We start from the raw sequence: 21,207 nt of genomic DNA on the forward strand, positions 1-21,207 counted from the left end.
ATGGGAACAGGGAATGCAACAGTGCTGACACAGTTTGTTCTCACAGGACTCACCCATCTGCCACAGTGGAAAATCCCCCTCTTCCTGCTGTTCTTGCTGATCTATCTCATCACCATTGTGGGGAACCTTGGTCTGATTGCTCTCATCTGGAATGACCCTGGCCTTCACATCCCCATGTACCTGTTTCTAGGGAGTTTAGCAATTGTGGATACTTGGTTATCATCCTCCGTGACACCAAAAATGCTTCTCACCTTCATAGCTAAGAGTAAACTGATCTCTCTTTCTGAATGCATGATACAGTTTTTTTCATTTGTAATGTGTGCAACCATGGAATGTTTTCTTTTGGCAGCAATGGCCTATGATCGTTATGCAGCCATATGCAAGCCTTTACTCTACCCAGTGATCATGACAAACAGACTGTGTGTACGTCTGCTAGTCTTGACCTTTGTAACCGGAATCCTTCATGCTTCAATTCATGAAGGCATGTTATTCAGATTAACCTTCTGTAATTCCAACATAATACATCACTTTTACTGCGATGTTATGCCACTGTTAAAGATTTCCTGTACTGACCCTTCTCTTAATTACCTAATTGTTTTTATTTTTTCTGGGTCAATACAAGTATTCACTATTTCCACTATTTTAGGCTCTTACACACTTGTTCTGTGTACAGTCTTAAAAAAGAAATCTGCTAGAGGCATAAAGAAAGCCTTCTCCACATGTGGAGCCCATCTCTTATCTGTGTCTTTATACTATGGCTCTCTTCTCTTCATGTATCTGCTTCCTGCATCTCAAAAAGGGCAGGATGAAGACATGATGGACTCTGTATTCTATACTGTCATAATCCCTGTGATGAATCCAATTATCTACAGTCTGAGAAACAAGCAAATCAAAGATTCACTGTCAAAATTCCTAAAGAGAAATGTTTAGGTTCCATGTTATTATCTGTTGTCTGTTTATCAAAATATCACAAACTTGCATTGTCTTAATATGACTGCATTTAGTTCATAGCCTAAAGTATTTTCCAATTGCACCTGTTCTAGGATTTTAATGAATTAATATGTAAAGGTATATTTCTCTCTAATATTTTATGTGTATTTTCAATCATGCAAAGACATAATCAAACATTATATTATGATAAAATAAATGTAACAACACATCAAACTGGTTTTCATGTTCTTCGTGGTGACTTCAGCTGCTATAGGAGAGTAGGCTCTTGGAAAAAGACTTCAATGTGATTTGTTTTTCAGGGTGGAAGCTCATATCACATTTATCTGGGTTGAAATAAGTTTTGTATTTCAATGACAGGAGTGTCTAGAATATGACTAGGAACTTGAAATATTAATAATATAGTAGGAATCTTAGTTATTTCTAATATGTTACTAATTTATTAACTTGGCTATTTAAAATGATTCATTGATTTTCTTTTATTGTATACATTTACACATATTTTTCTTTATTCTACTTTTTAAATTATTGTCTAAATTATCTTATTCTTTATAAAAGGAAGAAAACCATTACAATTTAGGAATAAATCAACAATAACTGTGTACTAGGTAGGTTTTTTTTTTTTTCGCAAAAGAAATCAGATTCACTTAGAAAGAGGAAAGCTCATTTGCAGAATTTCTACCATCTCATTGGTCTTTGGGGACATTTTCCTGACTGATGATTGATGTGGAAGTAGTCAACTCAGATGACAGTGCTACCCATACATAGGTGGTTAAGGGCTATACAAGTAAGTAAACTGAAATGCTCTGCAAAGTAGGACTGTTAGCAGTACCCTCCATGGTCTTGGCTTCAGTACCTGCCTTTGCTTCACTTTGTGATAAACTATAATCTGTAAATTGAAATAAATAATTTCCTCCACAAACTTCTTTTGATCATGAACTTGACCAGCTCAGACACATAGGGATAAAACTCAGTTTGGATCGTGTCCTATTAACGCAGATTGTTGCTGAACACGTATTCAAGAGTGTCTTTAATGACTACCATTGATTTATTTTATTTTCTGATTGACTCTCTTAAAAGAGTCTTTAAATGTTTAATAGGAATTAAAAGTCAAAAAAAGCTTGTGAAAGTACAACCTAACTTGCTCTACTCTGATAGTTTATAATTCAGCAATGTTAATAAAGATGGTCTGGAATCATACTTAGAAAATTACTGCTGGAAAATAATGTTTTGCAAAAATTCTATCTAAACTAAATATGTGTTAGTCAAAGTAAAAATTCCACATAATTACATTAATAATTTAAATTTGAATAAGAGAATATTAAGATTCATATCATCTGCTTTTACTTTCCCACGCTTGGAGAGTTAGATCAGTATTCAACCCCACATCAGACAAATGTTTGATCTCCAAAATATATAAAGAACTCAAGAAACTAGACATTAAAATTCTAATTAACCCAATTAAAAAATGGGGTTCTGAACTGAACAGAGAATTCTCAACAGAAGAAGTTCAAATGGCCAAAAGACACTTAAGGTCATGCTCAACCTCCTTAGCAATCAGGGAAATGCAAATCAAAACAACTTTGAGATACCATTTTACACCTGTCAGAATGGCTAAAATCAAAAACACCAGTGATAGCCTATGCTGGAGAAGTTGTGGAATAAGGGAAACACTCATCCATTGTTGTTGGGAGTGCAAACTTGTGCAACCACTTTGAAAATCAGTGTGGCGGTTTCTCAGGACACTGGGAGTCAACCTATCTCAGAATCCAGCAATTCTACTCTTGGGAATATACCCAAGAGATGAACAGTCATACTACAAAAGCATTTGTACAGCTATGTTCATAGCAGCACTATTTGTAACAACCTAGGTGCCTCTCAATAGAAGAATGGATAAAGAAGGTGTGGCACATATATACTTTAGAGTTCTATTCAGCGGTAATAAACAATGATATCTTGAACTTTGCATGCAAATGGATGGAAATAGAAAACACTTTACTAAGTGAGATAACCCAGACCTAAAAAGAGAAATATGGTATGTACTCACTCATAATTGGATTCTAGCCATAAACAAAGGACATTGAGCCTATAGTTTGTGATCCTAGAGAAGCCGAATAAGAAGGCGAACCCCCCCAAAAAACATATATAGATCCTCCTGGATATGGGAAGTAGACAAGATCACCAGGCAAAAGTTGGGAGCAGGGGCGTGGGGCTGGGCTTGGGGGAGGAGAGGTGGGGAGAAAGAAAGAAGAAGGTGAGGATTGGGGAGAGCTTGAAGGAATGGGATGGTTGAGATGGAGAAAGGGTGGCTATGGGAGCAGGGAAGAAGATATCTTAATTAAGGGAGCCATATTAGGGTTGGCAAGAGACTTTGCTCTAGAGGGGTTCCCAGGTGTCCAAGGAGATGTCCTTGGGCAGCAGAGGAGAGGGTGCCTGAACTGGCCTTCTGCCATAGTCACACCGATGAATATCTTGCATATCACCATAAAACCTTCATCTGGCGATGGATATAGGTAGAGACAGAGACCCACATTGGAGCACTGGACTGAGCTCCCAAGACAAAGATGAAGAGCACAAAGAGGGAGAACATGAGCAAGGAAGTCAGGACCACAAAGGGTGTGTCCACCAATGGAGATGGTGGGACTGATCTAATGTGAGCTCACCAAGGCCAGCTGGACTGGGACTGAAAAAGCATGTGATCAAACCAGACTCTCTGAATGTGGCTGACAATAAGGGCGGACCGAGAAGCCAAAGATAATCACACCAGATTTTGATTCTACTGCATTTACTCTCTTTTTGGGAGCCTAGTCTGTTTGGATGCACACCGTCCTAGACTTAGATGGGGGCGGGGGGCGTGGACTTCCCACAGGGCAGGGCACCCTGACTTCTCTTAGGACTGGAGAACGAGGAGGAGGGGGAGTGAGGAAAGTGGGAGGGAAATGGGAGAATGGGAATAGGTAGAAATTTTTAATAAATAAATAAATAATAAAGAACAAACAAAGAAACAAACAAAAAAACAAATTATTTGAAGCAGGCGTTTGCTAACTTGGGTATGATGTTGAAAGTGACAATAGTTAGGTAGATTCTGTGGTATTATTTAAGTATAGCTAGCATGAAGAGTTTCTATTAATTTCAAAAATATTATTTATCAAATGAGTGAATTTTGGCCTATAGTTTTTATAATTTATGTATAAGACATCCATCTGTTGGAAATATATTATTTTTACTTCTTTGTTAATGTCCATTTTGTGTGAGATTTATTTGAAGACACTAACTTGCAATTATATGATTATATTTATCTTTTTATCAAGGAAAAGAGAATTATATCAAGTATGAAATGAGTCCTGCATGATTAAAAATATGAATATAAACTTCATATGAAAATGAAGTTATAAGATCCATATTTCCTATCCACTTCATAGATACAAAGCCCATACTTAGCTCAAAGTCTAGATAGAATTATAACCAATTGTGCTACATAGTCTGCATATGAAGACCTGGAATTGATATATACCAGTGAAAAAAGAAGGTCAATAAGTCAAATGGGTAGAAAATGAACTCAACCTTCTCTAAGTTTCTTTTTACTGAGGTACTCAGTTGACTAATGATGTCCCTACATATTTTGAGGTAAAATAACTTATTTATTCCAACAATTCAAATATGCAACACACTTAACAAAGAAATGCCCTAACAGATTCATCTAGATATTATGGTTTACTTATTACCATAGGTCCTATTCAAGTGGACAAAGGAAATTACCTGTTCTTCCAATATACTCTTAACTCCTACTTTCTGAGGACTCCACATTTTTGGGAAAGACCCAATTTCCTCTAGTTCTGCCACGGATCATCTCAGTGTTTCTTCCTAGCTCTCTTCAGTCTTCTCAGTGTTTCTTCCTGGCCTTCTCCAGTACACTACCTACTTAGAGGAACTTGCAAAAATACATCCTGAAAAGGTCAATGCAGCCACCTCACTTACCTAGAGTACATGAAGGACAACCCAAAGAAAAGAACATCCACCCAGCAAAGGTAAAATCAGATATTAACATGAAGGAATGTCCCAAATATCATACCAGAGTCTTAGATCCCAGAATAAAAATACAAATGTCAACAGATAAGACAATATGCCTCCACCAGAACCAAGTAATCATATTACAGTAAGTCCTGAGAAAGACTTCACAATGCAAAATATTAATATGACAGTAATGAAGATATGAGTAAATCCCTGAATACACAAAAAAGCAGTTGAATGAAATAATGAAAAGATATCCACATATAAAAGTATAAATAGAATCACTAAAGAAAGTGCAACTGAAATAAAACCAGCATTGAAAAAGTTAGGAAATCTAAAAGACATTCCAGAGGTAAACCTCATCAACAAATTAGAGGACATGGAATAGAGACCTCAGATGTTGAAGACAAGGTGGAAGAAATGAATATTCAGTTAAAGAAAATGTTATACTAATCAATCAATCAATCAAACAAACAAACAAACAAAAAATAACAACAAACAATCCAGACACAAAACCTCCAGATAATCTGTGATACTCTGTAAAGACCAAGTCTACAAATAAGAATAGAGATAGAAGATTGAAATGAAACCCAAATCAAAGGTATGCAAAATAATTTTAACAAAATTATTAAAGAAAGTTTTTCTAACTTGAAGAAGGAGGTGCCTAGCAAGGTAAAAGAAGCATACAGAACACTAAATAGACAGAAGCAGAAAAGAATTTCCTATGACACATAATAATCAAATTGCTAAATATATGGTAAAAAGAACAGATATTGAAGGCAGCAAGGGAAAAAGATTACGTCATACATAAAGGCAAGGCTATTGGAATAATACCTTAGTTCTCAGTGGTGACTCTAAAAGATACAAGGGCTTGTATGGATGTTCTATAAACCCTGACAGAAAACAATTGCTCACCCAGACTACTATATGCAGCAAAACTATCAATCACAATCCAGAGAGAAAGACAAAAACCAAATTTAGACAATTTCTATTTCCAATTTAGTCCTACAAATGAACTAGAAGAAAAACTTTAGTCTGAAGTGGTGAACTACATCCAAGAATATAATAGAAAGGAATAATCCCAGATGATTAAATTGAAAAGGAGAGGGAAAAATTCATATGCTCAAACTAAAGTAGTACGATTTAATAAATATTACTCATTGATAACTCTAAATGGTCTCAACTGCCCAATAAAAAGACACACAGATTAGTTGAAAAAGCAGTAGGATCAAAACCCAGTGCCGTTGTCCTTGGCGTCTCAGCAGCCTTCATTGTCTGCCATGTTGAGAGTCTGGTTTTATCCCATGCTTTTTCAGTCCCAGTCCAGCTGGCCTTGGTGAACTCCCAATAGATCAGTCCCACCATCTCAGTGGGTGGGTGCACCCCTTGCGGTCCTGACTTCCTTGCTCATGTTCTCCCTCCTTCTGCTGCTCATTTGGACATTGGGAGCTCAGTCCAGTGCTCCAATGTGGGTCTCTGTCTCTATCTCCATCCATCACCAGATGAAGGTTCTATGGTGATATGCAAGATATTCATTAGTATGGCTATAGGATTGGGCCATTTAGAGCTCTCTCTCCTCAGCTGCCTAAGGACCTAGCTGAGGACATCTCTCTGGACCCCTCTAGAGTCAAGACTCTTGCCAACCCTAAAATGGTTCCCTTAATTAAGATATATACTTCCCTGCTCCCATATCCACCCCTCCTTTTTCCCAACCATCCCATTCCCCCAAGCTCTCCCCATCCTCCCCTTCTCACTTTTCTCTCCCTAACTCCTTTTTCCCCCATCTCACCCCACCCCCCAGTTCCCAATGGTTTTGATCCTACTACATGTACTGGCTTTGTGGGAACCTAGCCTGTTTGGATGCTCACCTTCCTAGACCTGGATGGAGGGGGGAGGACCTTGGACTTATCACAGGGCAGGGAACCCTGACTGCTGTTTGGACTGGAGAAGGGGGGGCGGGTGAGGGGGTGGGGAGTGGGGGGAGGGGGAGGGAAATGGGAGGCGGGGAGGAGGCAGAAATTTTTAATAAAAAAAATAGAAAAAAAATAAAATAAAACACTCAGATTCAGGAAAGAAAAGAAGAAAAAGCAGGATCCACATTTCTACTGCATTCAAGAATCACACACCTCATCATCATGGATCCAGGAAACAAGTAGGAGCAGAAACTTTAATATTTGATGAAATACATTTTAAACCAAAACTAATTAGAATAAATTAAGAAGGACATTATCTACTCATCAAGAGAAAAATCCACTGTGAGGATATTTCAATCCTAAACATTTATGGACTAATTCTAGAGCACTTACATTTTAAAAAGGAGCACAAATTCAGCTAAAATGATATACTGATCCTCTCACCGTGATAGTGTGAGGTTTCAATATCTCACTTTGGTCAATAGGTTGGTTTTGCAGACAAAAATTAGACAGAGGAAATTTTAAAGTCAAATAATGTCAGAAATCATATGGATCTAACAAATAGCTACAGAACATTTTATCCAAACAGGAAGAGATATACTTTCTCCTCAGAAGCTTATGAAACTATGCAAAATTGATCACAAATTTGGACACAATCTAAGTCTCAACATATATAAAAAATTGAAATAGTACCTTGCATACTATCTGACCTATATGGATTAAAACTGGATATCAAGAACAATAAAATGTGTGCAAAATCATGTAAACTGAAAACCTGACTATTCAATGAAAAATGGGTCAAGAAAGAAATCAAGAAATAATTAAAAACCTTTAGAATTGAAAGAAAATTAAAAAAAAACCAACATACTCAAACATTGGGGACACAATGAAGGTAATTTATTTTTTAATTGTTTTTATTGCATTATACATTTTTATTCACTCCTGTCCCTTCCTCCCCTCTCCTCTTCTACCCACCCCTGTGACCCTCATGTTCCCAATTTACAAGATTAGGAGATATGGTCAGTTTCTCCTTCCTATTTAGATCCATGTATGTCTCTCTTAGGGATCCTCTCTGTGTTTGTCGATTGTAGGCTGGTTTTTATTTGCTATATGTCTAAAAACTACTTATGTGTGAGTACATATTTTATTTGCCTTTCTGGGTCTGAATTACCTCACTCAATATGTTTTTTTCTAGATCCATCCAAGAAGAAAGTTTATAACATCAAGTGCCTACATTTAAAAAAAATGTCAGGAGACTCCCCTTAGAAACACAAGGGATCTCTTGTGTGGTGGCTGGTATAATAGTTGCTCTGGAATAGACAATCGAGAAAGATGTTGGATATATGATTGGATAGAGTAGTTGGATATCGAGAAGTGACCTGTGGGTTGTGGCAGACAGAGTAGGTCCAGGGTAGACACTGGAGAAGATTGTGGGATGTATGGCTGTATAGGTACACTGGTAATAAGAAGGGACCTAGGAGTGGTGGCATGCAGGAAAAGTTCACACTAGACTATGGGGTGCAGAGGGGAGTGGCCAGACTAGGCTGGGACATTGAATGTGATCCAGACTAGATTTGTGCGCTGGGGAGAAGCATGGAGAGAAGTTCAGTGAGACTCACTTTTATCAATCTGGGTCCTTGAGAAGAAATTGTGAGGTCTCTAAAATGGGTTTTCAATATTTAATATTCAATTCTCTTCCAACATTGGAAATTTATGATATTTAACCATGTGATACTCTTTGGGACTAATTTGGGCATTTCACAGGGGTTCAGCTCTATGGTGGCCAATAGAGCAGACTTATCTAGTTCTCTAGAGAACACTTAGCTCAAATGGGAATTTCAGTTCTCTAATCAATCCTCTTCTAGAAAGACCTTGCAGGGGTGTAATCTGATTCTTATATATTTTGAGTTTGGACAGTTAAACTTCCAAAATGAATCACTCTGAGAAGAATTGCTACACATATTACTGCCTTTTAGACCTGCTCTGGAGTGTTCGTTTATGATTTAGATAGCGCCACACAATTTAAGTATCTCAAGGGTTTCTTGCAAGATATGTATAAGTGAGAAATAAGTTCAATAATATCCACCATGTGTTCCATAGATGTTCAAGAATAGTTTTTATTCTATTACAATGTTATACTAGGCTTTGGATTTCTACATAGCTTGATACAAATGAAAACGAGAGGAAAAGATTAGGAATATTTTTAACATCATCACTAAATAAAAGTAAGTAAAATAGCTTGAATTGTTTTCTTTAATGGTGGTTTTTAAGATGTTTTAATCTTGCCATAATGACTTTTGAAATATTATGAAGTTAGTATTTTAATCAATTTCTCCATGGTCTGTGACTCAAGTGTGTGATTTAAAAAGCAACAGGAACATGCTGTCATGTTCTGGAGAGTTCCAAGATATTTGGGCATAGACTGTTTGCAGGGGGCGGGGAGTCTATGTGACCATACTCAAAAAGGAGGTTTTCATTTGTGAGCATGAGGTGTCTGTTTGGGATGTTGTGCCCTCCCTACTGTAGAGTAACTCCATTAATCTTCCTTTTCCAGATGTATGCTTTTTGTACTTATCTTTCCTGTGCTTTTTTTGACATTCCTTCTGCTTATAATCTCCCCTTGTTTATAATTAGTGGAAAAGCTCTCTACAGGTAATAGATTATAGCAGCCTATGTATGACTGCTTAATAAATGCCTATTGTCCTCCACATTTCTTAGACTACAGCAGTCCTATACCATGTAACCACCTATTTCCCCTATTACTTCTATTTTCCTACATTGGCTCTATAATGTGCAGGAAACTGTTTTCACCAAAGCCATTAAAATTCTCTATTTTCAACATGCAGGGATCTATATTCAGTTGTACTTCACATTTTCCCTTCCATTACCTTTTCTTCCTTGGTGATCACAACCTTAAACTATCTGGTTATTATTTTTTTTTGCCCAAAGTATATTTGTATATTTCATTGGAGTGGCATAGGCTCATGGTTGCAACAAGAAATAATTCTTTGGAAATGAGATTGGCACTAAGATAGAAATTCTTGTTGAGGGTAGAGTTAGTCATTGCAGAAAAAGGAAAGGAACCAAGAACACATTATGATTAAGCCTTGATAGTGCAGTTCTCCTGTACATAATAAAAACACAGACTGATTTATCTAATTTCTCAAACTCAAATTAAAGATCCCATACAAAGCTCACAAAGAGGTTTGGATTTTTTGTTTCCATTGAACATCTAGTTAGCATGCTATAGTTCACTTCTTAGTAGTAGGTCTGTATTAAGAATTCTTTGTGATTTACCATTCTGTTCTCTAATTATCTCCAGTGTCCTACCACATATACATTTAATTTCATGTAATCTAAAGTCATTTTGGTATGTTTTGAAAGGTAAACTATTAGACCCTTTTATACTAATGCATAAACTTTTTCTACAGTCTATTTCACACAAATGTTGCATAAAATTTTGATATATAACCTGATTTGGAAGTTTCTGAATACAGTAAGGACTTTCTAATATTGCTGCTTCCAGCCCCACACCTCTTAAAACTTATTTCTTTCTACTACTGTATACTAACTTCAGAATTAATTTTGTGGCATTTTGCCAGCTAGTACCTATGTTTAACTTTCACCTGAATATTAGGCACCTTCTTCCAGTTGGTTGAGGCTATTCATTTCAATCTAAGATGTAGTTCAGGTGCTTAAAAATATTTTCTCTTGGTTCATAATCTGCACCTTAAATACAAAATTTTTTATCAGGACAAATGAGATTTCTACACATTTTCTGAATGTTTGAAGCTTCTGGTTGCCCTTTGTCATCTGCTGGTACATTCACATTTAAAATTTGGATAATTAATTTTCATTGTTCTAAAATATCAAGGATAGTTTCCATCTATCAAGATAACATTGGGTAAAATAAAAGGGCATTCTTATAAACACATGGCTACATTAAAGTTCCAACACACAGAAATTCACTTTACAAGCTTATACTGAATACTGTGTTATGTTTAACACCTTTCATTGCAGGGACATAAACAGAAGACATGGGAACGGAGAATGCAACAGTGTTGACACAGTTTGTTCTCACAGGACTCACCCATCTGCCACAGTGGAAAATCCCCCTCTTCCTGCTGTTCTTGGTGATCTATCTCATCACCATTGTGGGGAACCTTGGTCTCATCACTCTTATCTGGAATGACCCTGACCTTCACATCCCCATGTACCTGTTTCTAGGGAGTTTAGCATTTGTGGATACCTGGTTGTCATCCACAGTAACACCAAAGATGCTATTTGACTTTTTTGCCAAGAGTAAACTGATCTCTCTCTCAGAATGCATGACACAATTTTTTTCATTTGGAATCAGTGCAACCACAGAATGTTTTCTCTTGGCAGCAATGGCCTATGATCGCTACATAGCCATATGCAAACCTTTACACTACCCAGTGATCATGACAAACAGACTCTGTGTACGTCTGCTAACACTGTCCTTTGTGGGTGGGTTTATTCATGTTTTGCTTCATGAAAGTTTTTTATTCAGACTAACTTTCTGTAATTCCAACATAATACATCACTTTTACTGTGATGTTATGCCACTATTGAAGATTTCCTGTACTGACCCTTCTCTCAATTACCTAATGCTTTTTATTTTCTCTGGATCAATTCAGGTATTTAGTATTTTGACTATTCTTGTCTCGTATACACTTGTTTTGTTTTCAATCTTAAAGCAGAAATCTCTCAAAGGCATAAAGAAAGCCTTCTCCACATGTGGAGCCCATCTCTTGTCTGTGTCTTTATACTATGGCTCTTTGCTTTTCATGTATGTTCGTCCTGCATCTTCACAAGTAGATGATCAAGATATGATGGACTCTATATTTTACACCGTTGTAATTCCTGTGCTAAATCCAATTATCTACAGTTTAAGAAATAATCAAGTAAAAAATTCGCTAGTGAAATTCTTAAAGAGAAATGCTTAGGTCTCATATTATCTTTCGTTGTATTCTTATTAAAACACCATAAAATCATAAGTCTTCATGTATCTAAATTTTGTTTTTCCTTCTAAAATATTTGGCAGTTATCGATCCTAGAATGTTTTTTCACTGTTTTTTGTGTATATGAATGTATGGGGTATATGTGTATGATGTATGCACACTTATGTGCGTAGTTACAGTTGACCATATACACACATGGGAAGGACAAAGGAGTTCACCTGACATCCTGCCTATAGCCTTACTTTTTTGAAAGAGATCTTTTCTTATAGCTAAGTTTGCATCCTGCAAAACCCAACAATTATTTCAACATCTCACATCACTGATTACAGACATATGTGCAGACATATCTTCTCAACACTGAAATATGCAGCTCTCTTTTTCCACTGACATTTGCATGCTATGTTGTGTGGGATGCAAACACAGTTATTCATCTCATGCAGCAAGAGCTCTTACCTACCGAGCACATTCCTGTTTCCCGGAGCTAGCATTTAAAATAGACTTGGATATATACCCATTTCCATAAAAATATTTGAAATCAATTTTAAATCATGTAAAAAAATTAATAAAATGTTCTAGTAAAATAAAATAAGCAAAGTAGAAACTAAATTTAAACATCTTAATAACAGGTTGGTATTTTATTCACTATGACATCATAAATACATTATCTGGTGTAGTAGTTTAATTCCTGTGTAAAGGACACAAATATGATGCCATTGATAGTATGATGACTCATATCCCACTTATATGTGATGAGGAAGTGCTATGTTTCAGTAAGAAGACACAAATTTTCAGAATATTACTAGAAATTTGAACAGATCTTTTATTAAGTTTAGTTGGGGAATTATGGCTTTCATTTCTTATAGCAATTCCACCTGCAATTCCCACAGAGAAGCAAAAAGATACAGGAGTGTAGGAGCAATATTTATGACAATGGATAGACTGTCAAATGTTGCTCTGTTCTCAGAGTGGTGTATGCTTTAAATCACTATCTAGGCTCCCTCTGAGACTCTCTCTTGCTCTCTGTATTTTACCCCCATCTAGAAGCTTCACCAAATAAAAAAGCTAGCAGTTTTCATGAAAGAATTAAGTTGGGGAGTTTTATTGAGGAAATGTAGTTATAAGATCAAGAGACGGTTTCAATAGCCTAAATTTTGTAACAGTGAAGGGATTTAGGTTAAAATCCGGTTGTCTAAGAGTTACTAGAGTACATAGTTGAGGAAAACATGCTTCAAGTGCACATTACCTACGACCAAACAGTTACGAGGTTGTGAATGTTCCTACTACCTTACCTGCTGACTTTTTGGAATAGTTGGGAAACAGAGCAAAAAAATGAGCTTTACAATTTAATCACAGAAATGGAAATTGGGGAGAATGGAGGTAAACACAGAAGAATGTAGAAATAAGGAAAAGGGGAATTGAAAAATATAAGTGATCTGAGAGAGGAAATAGATAGGGGAGCTACTTAGGGATGAGGGAAGAAGAAGGAAGTGGGTAAAATAATAATACAGATAGCGTAAAAATCCACAAAGAATCATATATTATTAACTATTTACCAAAAGACCTATAATATTCACACACACACACACACACACAGTCTACAATGAACTTTCTCATCGAGTGATGATGCTCCGTCTAAGAGCTGAAAGGAATCTAACAAAAATCTCAAAGTCAGACATGAGAACCCCTTTTCAGAGCTTTTGGCCATAATAAAAGACTCCCAAAACATATAGCCTTTTGCTATTACCCTTGATGAACCCTGAGAGATACAATGTAAGTCAGTCATGCTTTAGATACCATATGCTTCAAAAACGTGACCCAAGTACCTGAGATGAAAGTGATCTCAATGCCTTTTGCCCAAAAAAATAACTTTCAGTGTACTAGAAGCTACCATTAAAGCTTTCAAGGAAGAAGAGTAACCAGCAGTTCTACTTAGCTGTGATGACTATAAACCAAATCAACAACCAGCATTGCATGATCATGCTAAGGGTGCAGCAATGGGACACACTATTTGGTGCTTACAAATAGCTCTGTAGTTGGGCTTAAGATCTGCTCAAGAAGAGGACAATCTAGTTAACTACTCAGTGCTAGGAAAGTTGTAGTTATTGGAGGATAACCACTAATTTACTAAACCACCACAGCCCCTAAAAATAATCTATAAACATTTGTCCTTATGCACACAAATATATGTAGTCTTCACACATTACCAAGGAAACATCTTTCCTTTTAATAGGCAAAGATCACTATAGAAAACAACAACTAACCAAAATGCAGAGTTCTAGAGCCTAATACCAATGGATATATCTGCAAAACACTTCAATATATAAGGCTTATGAAACATTTCAGAAGATGACATGGAAGGACTGCAAGAGCCAGAAGAACAGGGCTTTTGCTGGCTGTGTTTTCAAGTCAAACCAGAAACTACACCTATAAAGACACAAACATGACTGACCAAAAGTGAGCTGAAGAAGGATGACACCAATCAATAAACATGTCAAAATGAGTGGGAAAAGACTATGAGGCCTCGGGCTGGAGAGATGGCTCAGAGATTAAGAGCACTGACTGTTCTTCCAGAGGTCCTGAGTTCAATTCCCAGCAACCACATGGTGGCTCACAGCCATCTGTAATGAGATCTGGTGCCCTCTTCTGGACAGCAAGCATACATACAGACAAAACACTGTATACATAATAGACTAAAATAAATTTAAAAACAAAAGACTATAAGGCCTTGACTTCATGCAAAGAACTATAGATAGATGAGTAAAGCTGGGATTAGGAGAGGTGTTCCTTCTCATGCTCATTTAGTGTTAATGGCCGGTCCTGAAAACATATATACAAGTAACATTATATAGACAAACAAGGTTATATTGGGGGAGTACATGCACATACAAATACATGTATGTATGTAGTAATTATTGATTAAAAAGAGGCTATAAATTTGAAGGACAAGGAGGAGCACGTGGGGGGGGATTATAGATATGGAAGAAAGAAAATTATTTAAATCACAATCTAAAAGAACTTGAGCTTTATGCTTAGGATGACCTTGATCACAGGCTATGTCTTGCAAAGCCAGGTTTGTCTATGGAAAATAATATGTCTATAATAGTATACAGAGATATACTTACATCACAAATAAACTATAAATTTGCATTAGCATATTTATATACTTTCATATGTGTGCATAATATAGTAATAATGACAATCTAGTCTTACTACTAGAAGCCTTACCTGGCTAAAAAGATGGCCAGTTCAGACTCTGGCCAGTTCCTTATTGCTAAGAATCCTCACTAGGATAACCCCACTTAGAGTTTTCACCACACTAGGTTCCCACGCCTCAATTCTTCCCAATTCCAGTGGGTCTCTCTGTGTACTCTTGGCCTCACCCTCCACATGATCCCTCACACTCCAGTCCCCAAATCTCCCTGCTCATGTACAAAATTTATTCCATTTCTCCTTCCAGGGTAGGTTCATATGTTCTCCCTAGAGCTTTCCTCTTTGACTAACTTCTCTGGGCCTGTGAATTTTAGTTTGACTTATAGGAATATGCGTTCAATTTTGGAGAAAATTCCCTGAGGAGATGAGAAGGTATATTCTTTTGTGTTTGTGTGGAATGTTTTGAAAATATCTCTTAGGTTCATTTGGTTTATAACATCAGTTATCTCCAGCATTTCTTTGCTTAGTTTTTGTCTGAATGACCTGTGCATTGGTTAGAGTGGAATATTGAAGTCTCACACTAATAGTGTGTGAGGGTAAATATGTGTTTTAAGATGTTTTGCTTCTTTTTACAAAAGTGGCTGCCCTTGTGCTTGGAACATAGATATTAAGAACTGTAACATCATCTTGGTGAATTATTCCTTTGATGATTATGTAGTGTTCTTCCCATTTCTTTTGAATAAATTTTGATTTGAAGACTATGCTATTAGATATTATAATGGATACATCAGCTTGCTTGCAGTATCTTTTTTCCAACCTTTTAACTCAAGGTAATGTCTTGAGTTATTCTCATATGCAACAGAACATTGGACACTGTTTTACCATCCATTATTTTTATCTGTGTCTTTTTGTTACGAAGTAGAAAAAGGGGTGACTTGACAGTCAAAGATAGTTCTTGAAGAAGGCAGGTTTGAAGATCACCTATCAGAAGCTAAGTCCATGGTTGTTGAGATAGCTATAGGCAGGGTGGAACTGGAGGGTATGGAGAGATGTATAGGAAAGGGAAGCAGAATAGAATAAATTTATTCCAAAAGTTGAAAAAAGGTGATAGAATCTGTTTGACTATGTGGATTGTATGTATTTTACACATACAAATTATTCCTCATTGAGTAAGTAGAGATTTGTATATTTAAAGAGAAAGAAGAAAGGGAAGGAAGAAAGAAGAAAGGAGAAAGGAAGAAAGGAATGAAGGAACAGAAGAGAGTGAAAAAGACAAAAAGGGAAGAGGCAGGAGAATCAAAGATAAGGCAAGAGACACAGAGAGGAGGGGAGGGGAGAGGAGAGGAGAGGAGAGGAGAGGAGAGGAGAGGAGAGGAGAGGAGAGGAGAGGAGAGGTTACAGGACAGGAGACTAGGAAAAGGAAGGCCATGGGACTAATGAGAAAGAAGGAGAGGAAAGAGAAGAGAAAAGAAGAGAGGGGAAAAGAGGAAGAAGAGCAAGGGAAGGATAAGAAGAAAGAAGATAGAAGCAGGAGGGAACAGATGGAGGGGAGTGAGGTTAGAGAAGAGACCTAAAGAGAAGGGAATTAGGAGAGGAAGGGGAAGGAGGGGAGGGAGGGGATGGGAGAAGAGGCTGGGAGAGTAGAAAGAGGAGAAGTGAGGAGGGTGGAAGGGGGGAGAAATAGATGAGATGAGAGGGAAGGGAGGAGAGATAAGAGACAGGAGGAAAGGGGAGGGAAGGGAGGATAAAAGTAAGAGTCAAGAAAGGATGAGGAAGAAAGAAGTTATCAAGAAACATAAAAATCTTGAAAATAGTCAGGCGGTGGTGGTGCATACCTTTAATCCCATTACATAGGAGGCAGAGGCAGGCAGATCTCTGTAAATTTGAGGCAAGCCTGGTCTATGTTAGTTAGTTCCAGAATAGGCTCCAAAGTTACAAAGAGAACCTGTCTCAAAAAGCATCAAAAATAATAGGTGAAATAACAATTTACTCTGGGATTCAATAAGACATAGCATAAGGTAAATTTCTGACCATCTTCACAGAGATGAACACCATAATAAAGAGCAATTGCAGAAGGAAAACATGCTTTACAACTTTACAAGAAAGATTCGCTTCTAAACAGTGTTCTACTGCTCCTATTTTGTCCCAGTACTCAACCATTGATCCATTCCCACTGACACTTCACTTCCTCAAAGACTGACTGGAATGTGCATTTTATCCCTGATGTTATTTGATAACCAAGTCCCTCTTAATATATTTTTGAGATTATAATATTATTGTATTATTTCCCCTTTCCTTTCCTTCATCCAAACCCTCCCATATATCACACAGGACTATCTTTCAATTTCAAATCTTCTTTTTAAATTATAGTTGTCACATTCTTTTCTATCTATCTATCTATCTATCTGTCTGTCTGTCTGTCTGTCTGTCTGTCTGTCTATCTATCTATCTATCTACATATCTGTCTATCTGCATATCTGTCTATCTATCATTATCATCATCTTTCTACTATCAATCTATCATCTATCTACATATCTATCTACTACATATCTATCTAGCTATTATCTATCTACTATCAATCAATCCATATATCATCTAACTACCAATCTATCAACTCTCTATCCATCTACCTATCTTCTATTCGTCTATCATCATCAATTGATTGATCTATTGATTGATCTATCATCCAAATTTATGTATATGTGTTAAAAACTTTGACTACATATATTCTCAAGTATATAATATAAACTACTTATTCTGTTTATACATAGATACATACATATGTTTTTTCAGGACTGACCATCCGGTACTGAATAAAAAACTGGTGTCATCTTCTGTGGAGACTATCTCTCCTGTTCTCAGCAATACATAGTTGCCTGTAGTTCTTTGTAAAGGGTTCAAACATTTATATATAATCTCCATTTTCTCAGCTTTCAATCATATAGAAAAAAGGCAATACTGATTCAAACTTTTCAATGCTCAAATAGTCAGAGACAAATATCAAAAAAATTGTAGTTCATTTTGTGCAATTCTTTTCCTTTTTGGTGAATAACTTTGTTCAGATATTTAGAGTTTTTCATTCATTTTCTGCTCTATGAGGCTTGAAAATAAATGATATCTGTTTTTAAAATTATGTATATATAAATTATTTTCATTTGAGTTGGTGAAGTGTTGTTATTCCTAACAACCAACAAACAGCATTAATACTATGGAGGAGAAAAAAAACTGATTTAGTGGATACATTTGGGAGTTTCAGTGCCATAAATAATAGACTAATAATCAAATAAAGGAAAAACCAAAGCACATAGTAATTTCACTGTAATAAAATGGGTTGACAAGCATTACTTACCAGTAATTGATATGGTATGATACAATGGCTCAGAAATTCTGAAAGGAAAAATGACTAATATTCAATACAAAAATATTCTTGCTAGAAAATTTTTGGATAAGTACATACTGAAATATAGTCTCATGAAAGAATAAACTAAATATTGAAAATCAAGCTAAGTCATAAAGATTATTTTCCTTTTATGTAATTTCTTATTATAAACAAAGGATGTAATTTGCTGGAAAATTTAAATTCTAAAATTAAAAAACTTGTTAATGATATTAAATAGATGCAACAATTGGCAATAAATATATTTCTAAAATTCATTAGATGTATTGAAAATTGTAGCTAGATACAATCTAATACTTCAACAGTTCTTTAAATTATTCCTGAAAATTTCAAACATATTTTAACAGAATTTATTTATTATGAACTAATTGTATTCAAATGTTCTTAGACTTCCATAAATTAATAATTTTCTTTTACATTTGATCATTTTTTCATTATGTGTGAGTTTAGAAAATGGTATGTTTATCTTTAAATTAGTTCTCCAATAAATATGGTCCTTGTTGTCTAATGTTTCAGAATCATCTCTTCTTCATGACTTTTTTCATCACATTTATTACTTCCTTATTTCTCAGACTGTAAATGAAAGGGTTTAATAAAGGAATAACTAGGGTATAGAAAATAGCTACAGGTATATCTTTATCTCCATCAATGACTGCTTGTGGTTGTGCATACAGAAAGAGAAGAGAACCATAGAATATTGATACGGATAAAAAGTGGGATACACAAGTTGATAAGGCTTTCCCTCTACCCTCATTAGACTTCATTTTGAATATAGTGAAAAGTATATAAAAATAAGACACAAGAACTATAGTAATAGTACTGGCTAAAATTGACCCTGCAAAGCTAAATAATGTCAGTTCATTGATATGTGGATCAGTACAGGAGATTCTATATAATGGAAGGATATCACAAAAGAAATGCTTGATTACATGCGACCTACAGAAAGTTAACCTTAATAGAAGCCCGACTTCAACCATGGGATGCACATTTCCTATTATGTAGGATCCTATGATCATCTGAAGGCAGAGTTTCTTGGACATCATGGTGTGGTACTGCAATGGGTTGCATATGGCCACATAGCGGTCATAGGCCATTGCTGCCAGAAGGAAGCTGTCTGTAGTTTCAGCAACACAAAGAAAATAGAACTGTGCCATGCATTCATAGAGAGACATCTTTCTGTCCTCAGAAAAGAAGTTCTGTAGCATCTTGGGAGTGGCAGCACAGGAACACAGGGAATCCATGAGAGCCAGGTTACCCAGAAAGATGTACATGGGTGTGTGAAGACCGCGTTCCATGTAGATCAAGGCCACCAGTCCAATATTTCCCACCATGGTGACCAGATAGATGGCTAAGAACACCAAAAATAGGAGGATCTTCAGGTTTGGGTGATCTGAGAAACCCACGAGGATGAATTCATTTGTCACAGAGTAGTTCTCGGCCATCTCACCTTGTCTGTTGACACTATAATAACAAAGATATAAAATTGTAATGGTGAGAAAAATTTCTCTCTTTGTGCGCTGCAATTGTCTCTGGAATGCATGCAATTGTGCTTTTGAGAGTATTTATTACCATACACTGTTAGCATTTATGATTTCTAAATTTAACTCACCTTTTACAGGAATACTGTAATGTGATTCATTTCTGGAGTGACATCCTCGCAGTAGGCTTTGTTCACATATTGAAAATAGTACATGTAGCAGTCTGCAGAGGGATCGTGTGCATACAGAATCTCCCACTTCTGAGCATCAGAGGTCTCAATGAGGTTCCCATTCTGAGCATGAGCTAGAAAACTGAGCTCTGCTCAAGATGAAAGCCAGGACACCCTTGCACCCTACATTCAAGGTAGGGATTGTATGAGGGTGTTGCCACCCACATGCACAGCCTGGACAAAATGCCTACAAAAAATTCTCAAAATCTTGACAGGCATAAAAATTGATGTATATGAAATTATTCAACAAAAGTTTTTCAGTAAGCTAGTCTTTCTCTGTGCTTTGGGAACAGATCTCCTTCACAGACTTATGACTTTTCAAAGCACCTGGAACATCAGAATGGGAAACAAGACTAGAGCAGAGCCAAGGAAAAGTATTACTCTTCTGCTCTAGCAGGGGAGGTCTCCTGAAACTGCATTCATGTTATAGAAATGTCAATGATGAATTTATTTTTTAAAATAATAACAAGGATATGTTTTTAAAAAATAAAAAAGTGGAAAAGAAACAGAAAACAATCTCTCTCTCTCTCTCTCTCTCTCTCTCTCTCTCTCTCTCTCTCTCTCTCTCTCTGTAAGTGAGTGAAATGACTGCGTTTTTTTCTTCCAGGGTTGTTTATTTTTATCTGTTTGGCTTTGCTGGTTGGTTTGTATAGAGATTTGAGATCATACTCTAATCAAAAGTAAGTTTCTGTAGTGGAGCCAGAAATAACTAAGTACATACCTGCCTACTCCCCAACCCTGATTTAGCAGTGTGGAAAGTTCTGACCTGATAACAAGGCAAGAAGCCTGGCATCCCATGAATGTGCTTCAGACCAGGACCCTTGTGAGCACCAGATGTGTTTGGTATTAGGGTACCTGACAGTCAGCAAGGTTTAGCAGCCTGAGATCTAGGATAATAAAGTTTTTTCCTGTGATAGCAAAAGTAGGTGGCTTCCTTCTCCTTTAGTGGGGAGGACTAATTCTCACTCTTCACCTTCAGTGGCTAGGGCTCAGGAGACAGGAATAAAACTACACTTGTCCCAATACTTTTGCCCATTCCCTAGCCATGTTTGTGCTCCCTAAGTAAGTTTGCCGCTTGCAGTGGTCAGACTTGGAGGA

General features: G+C 36.5%; 3 protein-coding genes across 4 annotated transcripts; 2 read left to right on the forward strand and 1 right to left on the reverse strand.

Annotated features, from left to right (window-relative positions):
* Positions 1-930, forward strand: LOC130871716 (olfactory receptor 187-like). Its single transcript, XM_057765280.1, has one exon. It carries the CDS (start codon positions 1-3, stop codon positions 928-930), a length of 930 nt encoding a protein of 309 aa, XP_057621263.1.
* Positions 931-10,909: 9,979 nt separating this feature from the next.
* On the forward strand, positions 10,910-11,839 carry LOC130871596 (olfactory receptor 187-like). Its single transcript, XM_057765078.1, has one exon. The coding sequence runs from the start codon at positions 10,910-10,912 to the stop codon at positions 11,837-11,839; it is 930 nt and encodes a 309-aa protein (XP_057621061.1).
* Positions 11,840-14,400: 2,561 nt separating this feature from the next.
* On the reverse strand, positions 14,401-19,843 carry LOC130871931 (olfactory receptor 5K3-like). 2 transcript variants are annotated; one of them, XM_057765650.1, is made up of 2 exons: positions 18,930-19,843; positions 14,401-14,437 (listed from the first exon to the last, which is right to left on the reverse strand). In XM_057765650.1, the coding sequence occupies exons 1-2, from the start codon at positions 19,841-19,843 to the stop codon at positions 14,401-14,403; spliced, it is 951 nt and encodes a 316-aa protein (XP_057621633.1). The 2 variants fall into 2 exon arrangements, with proteins under 2 accessions (XP_057621633.1, XP_057621634.1); XM_057765651.1 differs by lacking the exon at positions 14,401-14,437 and having other exon boundaries at positions 18,920-19,843.
* Between the last annotated feature and the right edge of the window lie 1,364 nt (positions 19,844-21,207).

This window comes from Chionomys nivalis, chromosome 3 (genome assembly GCF_950005125.1).
Source record: "Chionomys nivalis chromosome 3, mChiNiv1.1, whole genome shotgun sequence".
NCBI lineage: Eukaryota > Metazoa > Chordata > Mammalia > Rodentia > Cricetidae > Chionomys > Chionomys nivalis.

Bases quoted from the DNA above. Each gene is read 5' to 3' on its own strand.
- LOC130871716 (XM_057765280.1), top strand. From the start codon at position 1: ATGGGAACAGGGAATGCAACAGTGCTGACACAGTTTGTTCTCACAGGA.
- LOC130871596 (XM_057765078.1), top strand. From the start codon at position 10,910: ATGGGAACGGAGAATGCAACAGTGTTGACACAGTTTGTTCTCACAGGA.
- LOC130871931 (XM_057765650.1), bottom strand. From the start codon at position 19,843: ATGGCCGAGAACTACTCTGTGACAAATGAATTCATCCTCGTGGGTTTC. The intron at 14,438-18,929 runs GAAGAGATGATT...TGCTGGGAATTG, and splicing joins GTGATGAAAAAAGTCATGAA to AACTCAGGACCTCTGGAAGA.